Source organism: Ochotona princeps, chromosome 14 (genome assembly GCF_030435755.1).
Source record: "Ochotona princeps isolate mOchPri1 chromosome 14, mOchPri1.hap1, whole genome shotgun sequence".
Taxonomy (NCBI): Eukaryota; Metazoa; Chordata; class Mammalia; order Lagomorpha; family Ochotonidae; genus Ochotona; species Ochotona princeps.
The window spans coordinates 16,942,672-16,964,485 of record NC_080845.1 but is presented as its reverse complement, the minus strand read 5'-3'; the positions used below and the strand labels follow the sequence as shown (position 1 = coordinate 16,964,485).

General features: G+C 52.9%; 1 protein-coding gene across 4 annotated transcripts in view; it reads left to right on the top strand.

Annotated features, from left to right (window-relative positions):
* Window positions 1-21,814, top strand: part of RGS3 (regulator of G protein signaling 3) — a 125,674-nt gene that overhangs the window by 55,862 nt on the left and 47,998 nt on the right. For 2 of the 4 annotated variants that reach the window (XM_058672851.1, XM_004594939.2), the window contains 3 exons: window positions 3,650-3,761; window positions 9,693-9,736; window positions 15,618-15,740. In XM_058672851.1, coding sequence (XP_058528834.1) covers window positions 3,650-3,761; window positions 9,693-9,736; window positions 15,618-15,740 — 279 coding nt within the window. Of the gene's footprint in view, window positions 1-3,649; window positions 3,762-9,692; window positions 9,737-15,617; window positions 15,741-19,561; window positions 20,605-21,814 lie in introns of those variants that run through there. The other 2 variants (XM_004594940.2, XM_036496583.2) reach the window with 2 other exon arrangements.

Genomic DNA, 21,814 nt, shown 5'->3' with positions numbered 1-21,814 from the left:
TTGTAGCCACTTGGCTATTGCACGAGGCCCGAAGGAAGCAATTTAACAAGTAAAATACATTCCTTCCTCTTGCACTATGACAGTAACCAAGAATGTGACCCTTGGTGCCTTATCACGTTGTGGAGGCCAAGAATACAAACCGACTCAAGAAAGATTTGGATAACTCCATTGAGCCTCAGTGTTGGCTGGGCCCTCCAGAATCATTTCTTCCAGTTGCTTCCCTGTAACTCTGCAGCTACAGAGTTCTTGGTCGGCTTTTGAATTTGTATGGGAAAGCCTCCTGGGGAATGGAAGCCTGAGATTGTAGAAAGTGTCTTTATGCACAATAAGTATCTTTCTGGATTACTCTTTTCCCTTGCTTCTTTGTCCTATTTCTTCTCTCAGCAGGCTCAAATTTGCTAATGTCTATGAGCCGATCCAGTCCCACACCACGAACTGCCCTTATCACACCCTTAATGTGTCCTGAGATCAGACCAACGAGCACTTCAGAGCAGCCTCATTGAAACCTTCCAACTCTAATTACTGCGCATGTGTCATGGGGCCAAGTTCCAGGAATATTGTGAAGCACAAGGCAGACACACCCTCACATTACATCCTGACTCCTTCAGCTTACCCATTAACCAGGGCACCGAGGTTTTTCTCTGCAAACGCTGCCCTTAGGCTGGATTCCCAGGCAAAGGTATAGTTAGGGCAGCTTAGGAGAAGTCATCTCCCAGTTTGTGAGGATTTTGGCAACCAGGCGATCCCAGCAATGCCTGGCTCTTTGGGAAAACAGGTGCATCATTGGAGTAAATGTGAAGAAGACACCTGTGACTGCCATGGACTGGGCAGGGGAGCTAGCAGGTAACTGGACCATGGAGATGGCATCACTCTGCTGTGGGCTGCTGTGAATGCGGCTGGAGCCAAGCCAGCAGGATGCTGGTGACGTGGGAGGGGGGGCCACATGACCTCCCTGGCATGTTTGCCCTCTGCCTTGCCTGCAGCCGTGTGCCAGTTCTGTCCTTTCCCTGACCTGACCCTTTGGGGAAATTTTTCATTCATGCCTTAATCACTTCCTGTCTAGACCATATTCTCAGCTCTGGGACTCTGTGCCCCAGCATGGCCTGGGGCTGTTTTCACCTGGCCTAGGCTCCTTCCATCCAGCCTTTTCTGGGTCTGGGCCATCTTTTGCCTACACTGGTTGTCTTCTCCAGTACTTCCTCTGTTGGCTTTCCTAAGGATCCAGAGATGACTGCCAGATTGCCCTTGTGTTGGGGACGTGTTTTGTGGGAACCCGAGGGTTGTAACTAGTTTAGAGCCTTCTTGCTTAGCTTGCACTTTGAAGTTCTTGCCTCAGACAGCCAACCCCTCACATGCTTATGAACTCTTATCTCTTGTTTTTCCCCCTTCCTTTAACTACTTTCATATTGTTTTGTCTCCTTTTGTTCTGTTTGGAATCCCTGTTTGGATTCTTTGATGCTCAAAGACAGGATAATTACAGGGTCTGCCAGCCCAGGCTGAGGAGCCATGGATAGGCCACTCAGCCTCTCTGATCTATCTGGTCCTCCATGATGCTGTCCCTATCAGCCCATGGCTCTGGATCCTCCATGACTGGGCTCCACTGGAGAGGCCAGAGCTACTGCCAACCTCCAGCTTGAGGACATCTGTCCCTTATTGTCTGTGTGGTCCAGATTTCCTACGCCCTGATGCTTATGCTACTTTCCGAAAGCCAAGTGGTTCTTGGAATATAAGATATTTTGAAATTACAATAATAACAGAGTCTCATTGCAAAACAATGGAAATTGAGCACAAATGTGTAAAGTAAAATCCCACTCTCCCAGAGCCTAAGGAGTGTAATGAGTATTCTCAGATCCTTAGAGTGGCCAGCGCCATGTAGACACCTGTTTGAGTCCTGGCTGCTCCACTTCCAACATAGCTCACTGCAAATGTACTGGGAAATCAACAGAGGATGGCCTAAGTCCTTAGGCCCCTGTAGCCATGTGGGAGACCTGAAAGAAGCTCCTGGATCCTTGTTTCAGACTGGGCCAGCTCTGGCCATTGTATCCTTTTGGGGATTAAATCAGCAGATGAAAGATCTCTGTCTTTCCTTTTCTCTATATAAATCTACTTTTCAAGTAAATAAAAATTGTTTTAAAGAAAGATCTGAAGGGGTGAGGTACCTAGATTAAAATGCGCCTTGAGAAACCCATATCCCACATTGGAGTGCCAGAGTTCAAATCCTGCTGGTACCCTGCTTCCAACTTCCTGCTGATGCATCCTAGGAGGCAGCATGTGATGTTTCAAGTAGTTGGGTATCTACTACTCTTACGGGCAACCCAGGTTGACTTCTGGTCTCTTGACTTCTTCCTGGCCCAGGCCTGGCCGATGTGGATATTTGAGTAATGAAACGAAGTTAGAAGATCTCTCGGCCTATCTATATCTCTCTGCATTACAAATTAAACTAAATAAAGTTAATTAAAAATAATTTACTAGAGAGAGTTATAGTTTTGTTTCACAAAAGTGGATCACACTCTAGGTATTTCCGCACCATGTACTATTTTCTGATAGATTTCTATTTCTGCCTACAGAGTTCTACTTTATTCTCTTAATAGTCATAACAGTTCCGCCACATGAAGGTGACATAACTTATTTTATCTGTCCTCTTTTTACATTGCTTTTGTCTTTCAAATACAAGAGTATTGTTGAGAACATCCTTGCATATTGCTATCTACGCATTCATATGTTCTTTTAGGACGGGGTCTTACAAGTGAACTTACGGGGTCGTCTTTCACAATTTTATAGCTAAATGTCCGCATGTTGACTCCTTACACTTAAGCAATAATCCCACATACTCTCGCCATACCCGTCCATATGTCCTGAGTACTCTGGCAATTTGTTTTATTAAATAAGAGATGGAGTGTCAGATTTTTACATCCTGAATAGGAGTTCAAATAATTAATATTTTGTTTTCTTTGGGGGATCTAAAATTGGATCTTATTGCTTTTGCTGAAAGGCCACGGCAGGATTTACACGACAAAGAACAGTGTAATCCTCAGTGGCATTAGGGGATCAAGTGGATTTTTTTTTTTTAGCCTAGAAATATGCTGGGTGTGCCTGTTGGTTTACCTACAATGTCTAAAAATAGTCTTCTGCTTTTTTTTTTTTTGGAGCAACAAATACATAAAGGAGATAAAAGCCATGTACATATCTGTAGTGGAGGATGAGGAACTGGCTTTTGCTCGAACAGATTTCTGATGAATGCAGCTAGAGTTTTTCACAAGGGCTTTGGAAATAGAACCTCCCTGTGCACGACGCTTGACTTGAGTTTTCAGAAGACTTTGGTGAGAAGGACCTAGGACTCAGCAGAAGGTGGTCATTTGATCACAGAGGTGATCACTCTAGAGGAACCTTCAGGGAAGGTCTGCCATGGGGCACGAAAGTCCCTCTTTGTCCCCTGTTCCATTTCTCCTACTCTGAGGAGTGGAAGTGTAGGAAAGTGGCCATTGTGGGCGCTGTCTCCACTGCAGGCAGCTCTTTGCACAGCTCCGGGTTGCTCTTGTTCTGCCCCAGATGCCTAGGCATGCCCCCTGTTACTGTCAGGGGAGGCTGTGGTTCCCGTGTCCAGGGCACAATCGGAGCAATCAGTTCTGTTTGTTGTCTCCCGGCACAGGTGACGCTGTTTGCCTACTCGGACCTGCTGCTTTTCACAAAGGAGGACGAGCCAGGTCGCTGCAACGTCCTGAGGAACCCCCTCTACCTCCAGAGCGTGAAGCTGCAGGAAGGTGAGAGGTGCCCCTCTGGGAACAGGCTGCAAGTGGCTGGCTCAGCACTGGCATTCCATTCTAGGCTGCGCCCTGAGCTTTCCAGGGACATGTTTATCCTCGGGAGCAAGTGCGTGGGAAGAACTTTGTCCTCACACAGACCTGTGCCCGTATCTTAGCCCGGTCTCTCATGAACAAATGACCTTGGAGGCAAGTGACTTAGCCTCTGTGTTTCCTCTGTATGAGTGGGGGATAACAATAGCATCTTAGAAGATTGTGAAGATCCAATAAGGGCATATATCCAAAGGGCTGGTCACCCCCCGACGGGTGCCCAATAAGTGCTTGTTGCCAATCAACTTGTGGAAGGAGCCTGTTGCCCCCTCTGCCACCAGCTGTGTGGCTTGTGGGAGTGTGGAGTGAACTGCTAGCCCTAACTTTGCATCACATCTCCTTGGTTCAAGCTGGCTGGCCGGGAAACCAGCTGGGAGTATCTGTGGAGCGGCTTGGTTTGGCGCCTGAGGTCTCCTCTGCAAAGGGCTCTATTTCCTCTCCCAGATTATAAAAACAACAACAGACCTGTTTGAGCTCAGGGGGACAGGGGCAGGGAGGAAAATGTGATCTAGCAAAAGAATTCTGCTTGGGCGGGTTTTGCTCTGGGAAAACTTCCTGACTGTTTGCAAAGCCACGCTGCACACAGGGACGGCCACTCCTTCCCTGGAAGCAGTCTGTGGGAGAAGGGCTCTCGCCGCCTCTGCACAGGAAGGCAGGAAGGTGCTCTGAACTTTTCCTTCTCCGGCTCTGGCTTTCTCCTGCCACACCACTGACAAGGGTGGCTCCTGACAGGCAGGCAGGCAGGCTCACCTGGCCATGGGGCAGTAGAGACAAGCAGTCCCCTGAGTTGCCATCCTGGGAAGCTCCCCTGTGCCAGCCAGAGGGGGACAGGCTTGAGGTCCAGCAACTCTGCCCTTGGCCATCCGGCTACTCACCTGCTGCTGTCTGGCACCCAGCTCCCTCCATGCTCTTCTCTCCCCTCTCTCCCTACATGTACATTTGTGCCCAGGCACATAGTACTAGCTCTGCTGCCAGCTCCCTGTCCCCAGCTCATATAGTCTACCCCAAAATGTGATGAGCACTGCCTGGGGGCCAGTAATGGGCACAGACACTGTGTCACTCCAAAAGCTGGACCTTTGCTCTGTGCAAGGGTCTGGGCCCTCTGACAGGTATGGGCCCAAGTCCAGAACTGTTTGCTTCCTGCTGTAAAGAAGGGAGGGGGAAAGAACACTGCATTTCCAGGTGGAAGGGAAGGCTGGGGAATGGAGAGAGGGCAATGGCAGACCTGCAGCAGCAGCAGCCATTGGGTGGGAAGTCTGGCTTTGGCCTTGCTGCTGATGAGCAGCTGGACAGCTGCCCCTGCCCCTTCCCTTTTCCAGATTTCAGCCTTTCTGATGGGAAAAGAAGGTTGGGGCCAGCTCTGACACCTCCCAGACAAAACTCCTAAAAGATAACAGTGAACCCCTCCAAAACCCCAGCAGTGTCTGTACCTTCCTTTCTTCGCTGCCCAGGCCCAGACTGTGACCTGGTTGGATTTTCCCTCCCAGAGCTCCAAGATCCAAGACTTGAAGTTGGAGGAGGGATGCAACTGTTAATCACACCGCTGAGCTGAGAGTGAGCCATGGCCGGCTGTTTGCATGCACAGTGTCCTCTGGCTAGAGACCACATCCTCACCCTGCCCTTAGTGGGCCAACTTGAGCAGGGATGGCGCTGGCCACACTTGTCCATGTCAGAGCTGAGAAAGAAGGCCAGTGGAGCCTGTTGGGGTGGTGTGGGAGAGCTGTGTGCTCCTACCCTGAATGGGCTTGGGGTGATCTCCAGGAACCCCTGGGGCTGCTGAGAACAAAGCATTAAGGACACAGTGCAACGCTTAGGGCAGGTCTCAGCCATCTCTGAAGCTTTCACCCACCCCTCCCCCAAGGCCAGCTTGTAGGTTCAGAGGTTTCCGGAAGTCCAGGGCCTCCTCCTGCAGCCATAGTTGTAGCCTCAGAACTTGGTGTCCTGAGTCTGGCGCCCGGTTTCCTGGCTGCTTCCCCAGGCCCTGGAGATTCACCATAGCAGCAAGGGCCTGAGTCAGGCTTTAGAAGCTGGGCTAGAGGCCTCAGCTGGACTCCCTGTGAGCAGGATAGTCTCTCATTAACATTGCTCATGACAGGAAACTGGTTTCTGGTTTGTTTGTCTTTTTGAAATCTGACATGAATGTCACAGTGTGCAAGGATGGTTCTGGCCTGACCTGCTGGTAGTTGACGCTGGCTCAGGACTGGTCCCTGGGAGTGGGAGCCGCTCTGCCCCAGGGACCAAGGACTCCCTGTGTAATGTCTGAAGAATCTTTAGCTCCTCAGGCCATGCACACAGCCAGGCCTAGCATTGGACACCAAACATCATGGGTGCCCCATGAGCATTTGTTGCATGAGTGAATGAATGACCATAGGGAAATGCTGTCACAGCCCAGAATAGGAAGGGGGTAAGATGGTAGTGGGAGGGTGGAGGGGGATGCACACTTCCTTCTGGGAGATCACTGAAATTCTACCTGCCCTACTCCTGCCCAGCCTCCTGCAGGCCTGCGGGAAATGGAATAGGAACAGGCAGAGAGCTGGTGCTCAGAGTCAGGGCCTCTCCGGCTGGCGGGGCCCACTGTGACCTCTTCCTGTCCCCGCTGCCCACCTGCTGGCTTTGTTTCTCTTTGTGTCTCTGCCTCCCAGGCGGCAGCATCATGCCCACAGCGTGTCTTCCTGACAGGCTTTGGTCTTAGGAGCAGGCAGCAAGATGGAATCAGAGAGTGTGGGTCAGGCCAACACCCTGAAAAGCTGGGAGTAAGGGCCCTGGTGTGGGTGCAGACTGGGCCCCTGGGCAGCTAGTTCACCAGCAGCTCCCTAGATAAAAATAATCCTGTGCGGAGGGGGGTGGGTGGGAGAGGACAGGGCTACCAGCCAAAGCTCAACATCAACAGCTGGCAAGTTGATGGGGGCTTGATTCCTGGCCCAGCATTCGCCCTGGGAAGCCAGGTACCCAGTATTGAAAACCTAGCTGCACAGGTCCCCACTGCAAGAATGTTTGGAGTTTGAATCTGAGACCATTCTATGTTGGCTCAGTGTGGGCTTCTGGGGAAGGAGCCAGTCAGAGATGCCTTCCCCTCCCGAGGGCAGGGTCTCGGGGGAAAACCCATGGTGGGGCTGAGGGGGCGGGGGTGAGGCTGTGGTTTTCCACAGGCTCAGGAGGCCACCGCCTGAGTTCAAACCCCAGCCTTGGTCAAGTTCCTTTCTCCTGCTCATCTTGTCTTTGGATCTGGAGAATCAAAGAGGAGAGGGTTGTATGAGTGGTGGAGATTGGACTCTCCGATCCAATCACAGAGGACTCTGTGAAAGTGATAGAGGGTCACATCAGGGCTCCTGCCCGCTCGCCATGATGATGTTCCTGCCTACTGTGGTGGGACATGAGACACACTCAAAAGCCGTGTGGCTCCTTGTTGGCCCAGCATTTAGAGAGTTGAAAGGAAAAACGTGGAGGGGTGGGAGGGGTGTGACATCGTAGTCCTCCCCTCAGCACTCACTCCAGCTTCCCTGCTGGGTCAAGCCCTGGCAACCCACTCCTGCACAGCTGTGGCTCCCTTGGTTCTTTATGTGGCTCTGAGCCGTGCTGAGCACTGCCCCCATTCCATCCGTCTCGCAGAGTGCTGGCAGTGTGAGCTGTGACAGGGAGCAGATCTCAGTGAGCAACTGCAGTAATGCAGGGTGGTCAGGGCAGGAGGGAGCCGGCTGTCTGTCTCTGTCTCTCTCTGCCAGGGCATCAGTCTGCCCTCCCCAGCACAGGGAAGTGTGTCCCAGCATGTGTTCCTCTGACCTTGGCCGCATGTCTCCTTGAGGCTCATCTCCTGAGCTTTCTCAGGCCTCCTGGACTGTTCTCTTGTGTCATTACCAGCTTCTCCAACAGACGTTCCGTCTGTTGCCCCCCTTAGACCTGTCGGCTGTCTCTTGGCACCAGGGTCTGCTTGTGGAAAGGTGAGGAAACAACCCAGTGCATCTGTTAACAGGAAAGCAACCACCTCTTCTGGTGTTCCACCCTCAGCAGCACCAGACCCAGCAGATCCCCGAGACTGCAGTTTGCTCAAACATGATGGCCTTCCTCCCTCCAAATACCTGTCTCAAAGGGGAGAGTTGAAAAGATTGGTTCTCCCTCTGCCCAAAGCAAGCCCCCATCAACTTGCCAGCTGTTGATGTTGAGCTTTGGCTGGTAGCCCTGTCCCCTCCCGCCTCCCCCCGCCCCCTGCACAGGATTATGTTTATCTAGGGAGCTGCTGGTGAACTAGCTGCCCAGGGGCCCAGTCTACACCCACACCAGGGCCCTTACTCCCAGCTTTTCAGGATGTTGGCCTGACCCACACTCTCTGATTCCACCTTGCTGCCTGCTGCTAACGACATGGCTTGGTTTTATAACCATTTCTTTGCTTCAACAATCTGTTGAGGGCATCTACCTTAGGCCCAGCACTAGGCCTGGTGTCTTGATAGGACAGAGGCACTGGAGAGCACTAACATGGACAAATGAAGGGTGGCATGTAGTGGTTTAGGGTCAGGTCTCTGGAGGCTGCCCAGATTTACATCTTAGTTCTTGGGGCCAGCATTGTGTTAAACAACCATCTATGACACATTATCCTATATAGGAACCAGTTCAATTCCCTGCTGCTCCACTTCCAATCCAGCTCCCTGCTGTGTCTGGGAATGCAATAGAAGAAGTATTTAGGCCTCTGCCACTCATGTGGGAGACCTGGACAGTTTCAGTCTTCTGACTTTAATCTGGCCCAACTGGGGTCATTTTGGGGCCTGAACCAGTGGATGGAAGCTGTATCTGTCTCTGTAAACGTTAAAAAAAATGAAAGTAATCTTATTCTCACCACCTGGGGCAAGTTACATGCTGTAGCTGGGCCTGGGTTGATGCCAGTTGGCTGCCTTCCTGGGTGTGTGTGGGGAGGGTGGGGCTTCTCCTTGGGAGTGCTTGGAGCAGCAGGGGGTACAAGGCTCTGTGGTACTGGAGACACTGTGGCTCACACCTGTACTGACAGCCTACTCCGGGAGGTCACTTGTGAAGTACAGGGAGTTCCTAACCGTCCCAGGCATGGTGCAACGAGTGACCACTGGGGGATGCTGCCAAGTCCTGAGGCTGGCTGTGGTGGTTGGGGCAGGTGTCCTGGAGGAGGAGGAGGAGGTAGGACTTTTCTGCACTCAGTTCCCTTTAGGAGGCTGAAAGCTTCAGGGACTCCACGTCTTTGCCCAGACTGGTGCCACCTCCCGCAGTGCCATTTCTTCCTGTTTCCAGTTCTAGCTCAAAGGCTTCCTCCATGATGCCTTCCCTGTATGGAAGCAGGATTTAACTGTATGCCCTGGTACTTCTGAGCCTGTGTTCCCCCTGCGACTCTGCTGGGTGTGGTGGTAGGGTAGGAGCGGGAACAGCTGTCTTCTCGGGGGAGACAGTTTGCTGCCTGTTAAATTTGAGATCCTAGGCCAAGGTGAGGGACTGAGGCAGGACTGTGAGGACAATTCTGGATTCCACCTAGTGCATAGCCCCTGCACAGCCCACACAGGAGGAGCTGGGAGCACCTGACAGCTCCTGTCTGTGCTTTTTGATGTCTGGAGGACGCTCCCAGCTTCCTGTTTTTGGGTGGGATTTCAACATTCTGAGGGTCAGGCTGACCAGCACGCGAATGCCTTGCTGCTGAACAGCACCCTGGCTCATTGCTAGTGGGCTTTCCTCCAGAGACTTCCCTGTTGTCCGGGCCCTCCTCTTTTCTGCCTCTGCTTCCGAGAAAGCACCGTGCACTCTCTGAACACTTTGGCGACTGTGCCCGAGCCAGCTGCTGAGATGCCCCGGCCACAGCTAACGTATATCTTCCCTTCTGTTTTCTTCAAGGCTCTTCCGGGGACCTGAAATTCTGCGTACTATATCTTGCAGAGGTGAGTCATTCCCTTTGCTTTGAAGGGCAGAGGTCTGTGGTCTGGTGCTGGGCAGAAGACACTGGGCTGGCTGCCCTGATGACAGCCCCCTCCACCAGGGAGACATGTAGAGAGCCCCACGGTTAGAAGGGGAGTAGCATCCCCACCTCTCTGGTTTCTGAAAGAGCCGTGGGCCAGGAAGCCCTGGGAATGATCCCTGAGCACTGCTGGAGAATTCATGACTGAGTCCCCACAGAAGTTGGAGAGGGCATAGCCCAAGTCACCTGCCCCCCGCCCCCACCTTTCCTCGGGGGTTGCCCTGATTCTGGTGCCTCTTCTTTCTCTATTCCCGGGAAGTACCCTCTGTGACCCCTCTCATAGGGTCTTGTAGGTATTCCAGAAGGCTTGAGTGAAACCCCGTGGGTGTGATTGCTGTCCTGTTGATCTCAGTCCCGAGGCTGGGCAGTGCTGTGCCTTTGCAGGACAAAGCCAAGCAGATGACTGATCTGCTTGATAAGGCTTGGTGGATACATATTAACCTGGGGTTTAACCTAAAAGGCCCTCGGTAATAAAGAACATGAGAGCCACTCGGCTATCTGTAGCCTTTTCTGTCTTCTGGGCATTTGCTATCCCTAACCTTGTCACTGTGGTGTTGTGAGTAGGGTGGATCTCTCCCCAGCAGGATTTAGCAGGCTCATTTCTGCCTTCCAACAGACCTGGGAATCTGTCTTGTGGGAAAGTCTATACTGGTCATTTCTTGGGGAGTGGGGTAGGATCTATATTGACTGAACAAGAGGGATACACACCTTAGTGAAAGAATTTGTGTGTGTTGGTGATTGGCTAACATTCCTGGATGAGATGAGAGGTGCAGATCCTTAACTGAGTCTTTGAATGGATCTGGAGAGAAAAGACAGTTAATGAGAAGTTAGCTTCAAAGGTAGTACGCATGTGGGACTGTGGCTGCCTGGATCTTAAGATCTGAAGGCCAAGGAAGCATTGGGTGTCTTCTCTTGTGGCAATTACATCCCACTGGGGCACAGAGGGGGCAGGTGGAATCCCTTCAGTGTTGGAAGTGTTGAGTCCTATGGAGCAGAGCGCAACAGAAAGAAGCCCAGGCTGTCTCTTCTTCCAGCCTCATTCCCTGGATTCCGTTTTGCTCAGCATGCCCTGCCATGAAGCTCCAAGTTCCTTAATGCCCAGAGAGCTCTTTGCAGGCTGGGTTTGTTTCATCCAGAGAAGAAAGTGCTTGTGTTCCACAAAGATCTGTGACCTTCTAGTCCTCTGAAGATTGGTGGCAGGAGACCTAGTTCAGTACCCTGCTAGGTGATCTGACCTGGCGACTGTGGTATTGAAGTTCACAGGAAGCTACAAGCCTCTCCTCTTCATGGGTTGTTGTTCGTGAGAAGCACTCTGTAATGCAGGCAAGATGCATGCCTGCTTGCTCTGTGGCCTGGGACCTTCTTGACATGGGTGGTTTTGGATCCCTGGAGTGTCCAAACTCGCATCTTGATTGGAACTTCTGGCATGTGGGTCAGCTCAGAGAAGACACCAGAAGAAGAGGGTTGAGATTTGGGGAGTGCTTTCCCACTCCATATGGAGAAAGTGTTAATTGCCAAGGTATTCTCTCTGATCACTCTCTGGCTCTAAGATCATGCAGATAATTATCCTCTGCAGTCCTTGGCTCTGGGTCTCTAGTGCCTAAAAGATGCCCTTTAGCCCCTACAGTCTCTGGGAGCAGATGTGCCCATAACGGGCTGCAGAGCACTAGAGGCATTGAGTCAATGGGCACGTTGGTTAGGGACCATTTCCTAGTCTAGAATCTGAAGCTGGCTGTTAAATTAAGAGTTGTGACCTTGGACCTAAGTCTGAGCCTTGGTTCTGCCATTTCCTGAGTGATTTGGAGCAAGCTATGTAGTATTGGACAGGAGGCCGATGAGGCCCACCTTGCCGGGTTGTAATGATTAAATGAGATTCAATGAGCACTTAGCACAGAGCCTGGCACACAGCGAGTGCTCAATAATGTTAGCTATCATTATTTTCAGATTCATAATGAGGGGAAGAGCTTTTTATATTCATTTTCTCTCCATTAGAGACATCACCACTGCCTTATTGATTTTCTTAAATGAAAGCCGGGAGGAACTGTTCGCCTTCTTTGTGACGTGCATATTCAGATAGGCTAGGGCATTCAAGAGATAAACCCTGAATCTACTCTTCTAGACCTGGACTGACAACTTACTCTGTGTCTTAGTATTTTCAATTGAAAAATGAATGCAGCCGTACCTTTCCCTCCTCCTGTTGTAGATCTGTTACAACTCTATGACATGGGAAAATGTTTTATCAATGTACATGGACAGACTTAAGCTGTAGCTGCAGAGGTGTTTTTTGTTTTATGTATTTATTTTTTATTTTACAAAAACAAAGTCAACTCGCAAGGAAGGAGGTAAGACAAGCTGGGGCCTTAAGGAGGCCAGGTGGAGCGGAGTATCTAGCTGGATTTGGGGATGTCCATGTGCTGGGTGGCACTGCAGGAAAGCTTCCAGGTGATGCCCTGGAACCTGGGATTGCGGGCACATGGAAAGCTGGCATGTGGTTGGATCACACACTGGACTCAGACAGTTTTGCTGTCGGGGAACCGCCACCAGGCAATGAGGGCTCCAGTACAGACAGATTTTTGAGAGAGGAGAACTTAGTCACTGGAGGGAGTTGACCCAGTGCCTCCAAGGCCAGCCCCCTGCAGAGTTGCCCATCTAAGACAGCCTGGGTCAGGCTGGGTTTTGCTTTAGAAACTTTTTGAGGCTTCCAGTGTTTTCAAGGTTTTTGTCTTCAAGCTCTCAGGGCCGGAGAGCCCCGCCCTACATGCTGTTCCTGAGAAAGGTGCTTTGGTCACCTCTGCAGCTGGAGAAGCATGACTTTTCCAAGATTCTAAATGAACTTCTGTGCTAGTACTTTGGACACGAGATCCTAGTGCAGCTCATTTGCCTGCTGGGCCAGGCAGAGACACATGGCTTCTCTGAGGGGTAAGGAGCAGGTGAGGGTCTTGCAGGTGTTCACAGGATGGGGTGTTGTGGCCGGCTGGGTCAGTAACGTGGGCACGGCGAAGGATCTGGGGATGAGACACCGACACGGAGACCAGAGATGGTGGAAAATGTCTCTCTCCGGCCTCTCTCGAGGCCTGCTTTTATTGCCTCCACTCTTGACCTCTCACCTAGTTCTTATTTACACTTTAGCCCACACTCTCATTAGCAGAATACTGGATACAGCTGAGTTCCTTTAGACCAGGTGCTTTCAGCCCCAAGCCCATTACCTGTAGTGCTCAGTTTAGCGAGTACTAACCAACTCCTTGGCCCACAACAATGGGGATGATCACAGCTGCTCTCTCGCGAGTTAGTTGGAGTGCTGGCCTAGTGCTTTGCCCTGTCTGGGCACCAAGTGGGAAGTTTGGGAGCCAGGGCTGGGCAGCCCTCTTACCATGAGGGACTGTCATCATACTTCTCTGGGGAGGTTAGAGCAGAGCACAGCTATCTAGAAAGCCACCACAAACCCTGCAGGGCTCCCAGGCCCAGTGGTCTAGAGTCTCTTCTGAAAGTTTGCAGTCTGCCTACCTCTAGGGTCTCTTTGCCAGGGGAGCAGTCCCACCAGCCAGCAGTGCAGTAGCCTCTCCAGGTTAGGGAGTGCAGTTCTGCAAGCTTTGCTCCAAGGCTTCGAGTCTGCCGCTCCTTGGCTGTTAGATGCTGGGAGGCCCTGAGCCACTCTGGCCTTTGATTTTTCTCTTCTGGAATATGAGAACAACAACCGTGCCTTCATGCCTCCTTGTGGAGTTCCAAGATCTACAGGGCTTCATGGATGGGAAATTTGAAAATCCATAATTATCTACCAGGAATTGGTATGATGGTGGAATTCCTGCTTCAAACAGAGGAGGATATGGAAGCTGAGGGAAGGGGAGGAATTTGCCAGAGTCCAGATGGTTAGATAAAAGCAGGGCTAGAGGGCTGAGGCCGGGGCCCACTCTGAGGAGGACACTTGGCCAGCTGGAAGGGACTATAGCCCTCACTCACACCTCCTTTTGCAGTGGACCAGGATAAGGCAAGCAGCAGAGAGTCCCTGGTCTGGGGCTCCCCTGCCCCTTAATCCCAGGAGAACCTTGGGTTCTTTGTTGGATGTCACCACCCTCACCTTGCAGTGGGCTGGGAAGTCCTAGAAGCAGCAGGAGCAGGTGGTGAAGCAGAAGCTCCAGTACTGCCCAGTGCACTGCCCAGCTCCCTAAGTCCGGCTGCCAGGGCTATCTTCCCTCTCCTCGCCTGCTTTCAGAAGGATGAGTGTCCCTCCAAGGACATAAGGCAGGAGAGGAATGGCTGGTACTGGGGACATTTTGCATGGGAGGTGGAGCCCAATGAAGGGTGGGAAAGTTCCCAGATGACGTGAGGTGACAGCAACAGCCATCCCTGCCTCAGGGCTTCCACTAGCCCTGAGTTCCGCTAGTGTTCTGCTGGCTGGCTTCTTCCTGTTCATCAGCCCTTGGCTCTGGTGTCACTTCCTTCTAAGGTGAGACTTTTCTGACCACCTTGCTTAAGTGTGGTCTCTCGCTTTCCGAGCTTCATACCGTTTCACAGCTTATCATTGTATTGCTTATTTGTTTCTTTAGCATTTTGACAATTCCTCCCTACCCCCAACACCCAACTCCAGGGTAAGGGCTGTGTTTTGTTAACCTCCTCATCTCTAGCACCTAGGCCAGTTCCTGATCCAGAGTTGGGGTCCAGCACTGTGTGCCCAGTGAACAGTTAGTTAACAGTGACACCAGCTACTGTGTGATGTGGCCTGGGCTGCCCTCCCAGGTGCTCCAATAAGTAGGTGGTGTCATTATCGCCCCATTTTACAGAAAGCTCACTACTCTCCTGAGCCAGGAAAATGGCAGGGTGGCACTCAAGGCCTGTCCAGCTGCGAGATGAGGAAGGACTGGGTGGGAGCTCTCTTTTTTTTTTGTTCTAAATGGCTCAAGCTCTAAGCTCTCTGGCTCAGTCCATCTAATTGCTGCTATGGGGGAGGAGAGGCGCCAGTCCAAATTCCCTTGGCGTTAGAAATTGTCTTGTACTGGGTGGTAACCCTAGGTGGTGGCACCACCCCACTCTGCCCCCAGCACATACTATTTCCTGGCAACTCCCTGAATCCCTGTAGCTCCATGGTGCTTGTACCAAAGCTGGGCTAAATTCGACCTCCTGGAAGTTCCTTCAGGTAGCCAGAGTTCACAGAGGCCATTCCCTGCTACGCATGGCGTGAGGCCTGGACAGCAAAGGCCTTCCCAGAAGCGGTTTATGGTCTACTTGATGAAATTTGAATGACAGCTGTGCCAGAGATGTGGCTGCCTCAGTGGGCCTGAATAACTATTGATGACTCCTAGATCACGTGCTACATTGGGGCATGGGACTTCAGGTCATGGGCAACCCCCAGGGACCCCAGTGAATGTTTGGGTTCTGGTGGTGCGTCCGTCCGACCCTGCCAAGCTTGGACTTGGCGATCGGAAGAGCATGCTGGAGGGAGATCCAGGCTGCACAGAATAGCAGCCTGGGGCTGTTGCACTCTGCATTCCCCACAGGCTACCCAGGCTGCCTGCTGCCCTGTCCAGTCTCAACCCCATCATTGTCCTGTGGCTCCCCACAGGCCTCCCCTATGTTGGGAGCTACTGTGTCCCTCCTCTCCCCTCCCCCACAGGCCAACAGCTCACCAGCTGCCCCCAGCCCCACTTCCCAGTGTCACTGGGGATTAGTGTGCATTTGTAGCTTTTAGTGGGAGCTCACTTCCTCACAGCAGCCTCGCCCTTGAGAGCCCAGGGTGGGGCATGGGCCTGGGAGCCCCCGATCAGAGAGCAGCCCTGACCCGTCCCTTTCTGTGTTTTCCTTGACGTCAGAAGGCAGAGTGCTTATTCACTTTGGAGGCACACTCACAGGAGCAGAAGAAGAGAGTGTGCTGGTGCCTGGCGGAGAACATCGCCAAGCAGCAACAGCTGGCTGCCTCGCCCCTGGAGAGCAAGGTAAGGGCCTTGTTTACAGCCGCAGCTCTGGCTGCCTGACTTCCCCCAGGGCCACCCTCCACCCTCGGACCTCCAAGTTGAGTTTGGGGCTAGCCTGAGTTTGGCTGGAACTTGGAGCTGGGCAGTGAGGTCCTGGTGAGAGGAGGGTCTGTGTTTGAATGTCTCCGTCCTTGGCTTTTTGTGGGGTACTTCGAGTGGATTTGACTTGCTCCCGCAGAACATCAGAGACAAACTGAGCACATGACCCTGCCAGTTCTGGGCTCTTCTTTGGTTTGTCTGGGGCAGGGTTTAATTTGGGCTGGCCTCCCTGCTGTCTGGCATACAGTCCCCTCTGCCAGGGAGCAGGCCCTGCCCTGGGTGTGGGGGAAGGGCAGTATGCTGGTGTTTAACGCTGGCCCGAGGCAGACGCAATTGAGGGGATGTTTGCAGCAGAAGCTGTTAGAGTTTGATCTAGGCCAGAGCCAGAGGAGCTGCATATCCACCGCTGGGCCTGAGGACCAGCCAGCTGGAGCCTGGGAGATGACCAGTCCCTTTGGGGAGGCTGATCTGGACCAGACCCACTCATCTGGTCCAGCATACGGGGTGGGCTGGGGATTGGATAATGTGATGGGAGCAGGACCAGAACCTTTTCCTTTGATCCCTGCTGATAACAGAAACAAAGCAGAGTTCTCATCCCCCATTGTTAAGACCCTCATGTCCCTTCTCTTACTCAAAGCACAGGCCATTTGGGGACTGAGTTTGACCGTTGGAAGTTTGGGGTCCAGCTAACTGCATTATTGTTTGGTGCAGTTGCTCTGCTAGACTTGGCTGGAAGTGGAGGGACGAGTGTGAGGAGCAGCTGGAAACTCTCTGGCCTTGCTGCTTGCTCGCTGGGGTGGGGGGTAGGAGTGAGGAGTGGCACCTTGTGGCGAGAGCTGGGGAGAGGGGCGCTGGACAGTAGCTGGTGGGCAGGGTTACCAAAGAATTGTGTCGTCAGAGATGTGATGCTATTTGGCACCAGGCAGGGGTAAGATCAACTTTGATGGGATGAAGACATCCGACAGAGTGTGGGTCCTGGGTCACGTTCAGCCTTCAGCATGACTTTGGGCAAGTCGCTCACGACTCTGTACTTTGATGTCCCCTATTAGTCACACGAGGTTCCTCCCCTAGAGGGTTGATTGGGGGTTGCAGCTGACATGGAACTGCACGCGCATACACCTGACCAGAGTTGTGGGGAGGGCACTGTACCCGTCCCTGCTCCCAATGGTGCAACACTCGCCCGTTCCCAGTATCAGGTTTGTCTTTGAGGGGAGACCTGTTATCATGGTTGCTGTAGCCTGCTCTCTCCTGTCAGTCTGGTCTGGGAATCCAGGTCACGCCCTGTTTACCAGGCGGAATGTGAGGTGGGGATGGGGGGAGCATGGTGAGGCAGATGTTGAGTGGCTGAACTTGTGCCTCCAACCTTGTTTGCTTTGTACTAACTTCCTCCTCTGAGGGAGAGAGGTCTTTATGCCCAACATCAGAGTTTGCTGGCTCTAGACTGTGTCTGCCAGAGTTGTGTCAGTGCTCAGAGACCCCCTTTGCCTTTGGGCAGAATGGTGAGTGTCTACAGCTAGTCTGGGCCTAGCATGGGCTGTTGGCATCATGGGCAGGCAGCGGGTGGAACATAATTCATGCCAAAGCTGTTTGGACGTTGAGTGTCATGGGGAAGCTGTGCACGGGGCAGAAGGGTCAAGAAGAAGGGGGTCTGGCTATTGAGAACTGTGGTGTTGCCTCTGGGTCTCAGCGAATTGGTTCTCTGAGCCATGCACAGAACATTTCCAGATTAAACTTACGGCAGACAGAACTTTCTTCAGCCCTAAAGAGTGCCAGACGGCTTCCCTGACCTTGGTGACAGGGCCCAGGTGGCTGTCCAGCTGGTACAGCTCATCACCCACCTGTGCTCAGGTCTGTTAGTTCCCTGCAGCCTGAGTGACCCAGGGCAGCATTGCAGCTTTTCCACTAATGTGGCTGTCCCCCAGGGGAGGAAAGGTAGGGGCCAAGCAGACCTCAGAAACTGCTTCTTGCTTTCTGAGTACAACTCACCCTGCTTGCTGATGCCTTTGGAGACTAAGAAGTGCGTCCTTTGATGCCTTCTCTGAATCTTCACCTTCTACTAAACAAAGGAAAGTGAAACCAACACTCCCTCCACCCCATCAAATTTCTCCCTCTGGAAAGGCAATTCCCGAATCTGCCACACACACCCCCTTTCCAGCCTGTGTCCCTGCTCCTATCCACAGTGCTTGCTGACGCCTTGGGATGGGAAGTTCTTCAAATACTTCAGGGAATGGAAAGTTTTTCTCAAATCCATAAGAAAGTCATCAGTGCACTCTTTGCTGTGAATGTAAGCAGCCACTCGCTTGGGGGAGGAATGACATGCTGGGGGGCTCTTCAGATGCTGTGATGTGTTTATCTGGGGAGCTGAGCACCCCGAGCTCATTCTGTCCCTGTGGGGAAATCTGTGTCCCGAAGACTTCTGCTGGATTTGGCTGCCTGTGAAATCTGCTGCTTTTTGGGCCAGCTCTGTTCTGCTTCCAGAGGCAGGCAGGGGCAGGAACAGGATTCTGTGGCGTGGCAAGTGTGGGGGGTTCCAGTGGGCCAGGCCACAGTCCCATGGCACCTCTTCTTTGGGGAGGGGAGTCCATTGTCTGTCTTGCTCACTCTTTGCCTATAGGTTCCTCCCACTTCCTCTCTTGCCCGGCACCCCATCTGTCTCTTCGGACCGCAGCCCTTAGTCTTGCTTCACTACCTGGCCCTGGAGACCATTTCCTTTACTCTGGCTACCTGAAAGCACTCGTAGCACATGCACTGCATGGGGGGCCTTCTGTGATGCTTCCAATCCGGAGTGACTGAACTGCTCCCACCTGCAGCTGCTGAGGTTCAAAGCCAGGAGGGAGAGGCAGGGCAACTGTATTTTGGTTATCAGTGATATACACAAAATAAATGCCTTCTCTGTGCCAGATGCCAGGCCCTCTGGGATTGCAGAGATGAGCAAGGCCTAGTTCCTGTCCTTATTGATGTCTCCTGACTGGAGAGAAGTGGCGGGGGCACTGGAATGAAGATCCAAGCATTAAAAGCCATGCGGGCAGGCGTGAGAGGGGTGGCCCAGCTGGGTGTCTGCACTGGACAGTCCCAGCCAGCTGAGAGGAAGTGTTTGGCCCCTGAGGTCTCAGGTGTGTGCAGTGGGTACGCTCAGAGGAATCTGGTGCACTCCTCCCTCTGGAGGTCATAGTGTAGTGACAGAAGGCAGACGTGACAACAGACTGCTCCAACTAACGTGGTGAGCAGTGGGGGACCCCGGAGAGCCGCCTGGCCTCTTCAACTCAGTTTCTGCATCAGTCAAGTGGTTGGATGAACAGGGAGGCATAAACTCAGGAAGTGCTGGGCCAAGTGGCCTGCGAGAAGATCTCTGCTGACCAGCCGCTGGTGTTAGCCTGATCCTAAGGGATGTCCGTGAGAGGAGCCGTCTGCCAGCCCTGCTCCTCCTGGAAGCTGACGCCGCCACTCTGAGCACTTGGGACCAGCCGCTTCGTGGCACCTCACCATAGCCACCTGCCATATTCCAGGGCCCTGGTGGGGAGATGGGGACCTCCAGAGTCAGCTCTGGCTGTCAGACCTCTCCTAGATGGGATACAGAGGTGGGTGCGTGCCACCTCGTCGACTGTTTAGGGCAGTTAGAGCCTGGCCTGGGGATGCCAAGGTCTGTCCAAGTGACTTGGTGAGGAGCAGAGGCAAGTCCTGAAGTCAGGCATCCATGGCCTGAGTAGACAGCAAGCTAATTCCAGTTCTGTCTGGTTCCACAGAAACTCCACCCTTACGGCTCTCTCCAGCAGGAGATGGGGCTGGGCACCTCCGCCAATGCTACCCAGGATAGAAGCTTTACCTCATCAGGACAGACTCTGATTGGCTGAGCAAGCCCAAGGGCGGAACTGTGCTGCCAGCGACTTAACCCTTTCTTGGGCCTCCCTTACTACACAGTAACCTCACCTCAACTGGACCCAAAACGGAGGACCAAAATGGTAGGCCTAGGGTCATCTGAAGAGAGTGATTCCAAGGGTGTGTGTGGATTGGCAGCAGAAGGACCGCAGTGATGAGAGAGGCCCATGGGCCTGCACAGACTGGCCACAGGAAGTTGCTGATGGAAAAGGCTCTGAAGCTTGTTCCCTCCACGCACAAGCAGGTCAAAGGGCGTCTGGGCCTCCAGCAGTGGCTCTAGCACCCACTCTGGGGCCCACAGGAGAGACTGGCTGAGATCATCCCAGTGGAGAACGACGCTGTGATCTGTTGCTGTCTGAAGACGTCTCCAGCCACTGGCTTGTTTTTCCTGCAGACACCTTGACTGGTTCATTTAGTGGATTTGAAGTGGGGAGGGGGAGAGTGTCTCATTTGTACCAGGCTCTGTGCTGGGGGACTGCAGAGAACAAATGGACAAGCCTTGTGCTCTCATCATGTTCCTGTCCTAGCAGGGAGTAAGCATGCGGGAACCGAGTCACCAACAGCTCCACACACGTGTGTGCACGTACACACACACACACACACACACATACACGTCTCCACGGATGCCAGCAGTGATAATCTGGGAAAGTAGCAGTTTCTTTCAGCAGAAACTGTGATAGGATGGCTATGCATGGGGTGAAACAGAGGAATGATAGAACTTTGACCAGTCCTGGCTGGAAAGGAGTGAACCAGTCAAGACTTGGGAAAGAATGTTCCAGGTAGAAGGTCAGACATGGGAGGTCCCAGGACTAGCGGGTGTGGTGAGTAGGCCAGGGTGTCAGAGCTTGGAGAGGAGCAGGGAGAGGCAGTTCAACACCAGAGTGTCACTTAGTCTGCAGTGGCTCCTGCAAGGATCCTGTTGCAGATAGGAGGGGGCCCACATGCATGTGAGGCTGGCGAGGGAGGCCCGAGCTCCTGCTGGCTGGTGGGTGGGGCAACAGGTATGTGAAGGCTTGGATGGGGGATGAGAAAAGCTGGTTCCCTATCCTTCCCACCAGCCCTCATGCTCCACCAACTCTTATGTTCTCAGTGGCACCTTGTGTACAGAACTCCGCCCTGGGTTCTGGGCCTGTCTGTGGGAGTTTAGAGCAGCCAGTGCTCTGCTTGGCCCCCCATCCCTGCCCCAAACTTCAACAGCAGAGGTTGCCTGGGCTTTCCCTTCATCCTAGGCTGAGTGCTCAGTTTACTTCTTGGGAAGTGGACTCATTCTACTTCTTGGGAAGTCCCAGAGAGTCAGGGACCAGACCTGGGTATGATGCAGCCACCTTGGTAGATTGCTCTACTATGCGAACAGTGACCAGAGCCCAGCATACTCACTGCCTGCTGCAGCAGCTCCCACACCCTTTTCTGTCAAGACCTAGAGTAAGGGAAGCCTAAGGCCACAGGTCCCAGAGACATGGCTTGCGCACAAAGCCTGTCTATAGGCCGGCGTCACTTGCATTGGAAGAGAAGGAAGTCAGAGAGTGCCCTGAGCTCAGATACTATACTGTGTCATGCAAGACTTTAGAGGATGATGCCCGAGTCCCCTGTGACCTCATTGAGCTGCTGTGGCCACCAGGACAGTAAAATTTAAAGCCTTGCAAAGAGTATGCCCCTGGCCAGCCACTGACCACCCCCCCCAACCCAGGAAAAATCAGGCACATACAATCAGCTGCCTCATATGGGGCAGGTGAGTTGGTCTGTGATAGGATGATGCTCCCACTCAGGGATCGGGCTGCCTGACAGTGTCTCTGGCAGCCAGGGCTTAGCCCGCAGGCTGAGTTCTGAGTGACTGAGCAGCTGGGGCCTCACAGACAGTGAGCTGTGCTTTGATTTCATTTGATTCCCATACAAAATGACATTAAAGGGGGGGTGGGGAGAATGTGAGGCACTGGAGAATTGCCTGTCTGGGAAGGCAGCAAGCTTGTCTCTCCCGGGCCTGGTGACATACCTCTGGCCACCAGGCAGGGGGCATAGGACAGCAGCTGTGGCCACAAAGCGGTGGAGACTTGGAGCGATGTGCAGGCGCAGGAATCAGACCTTCTCCTGGACTGTTCTGCTGCACCTGCTGTGAGGGTCGG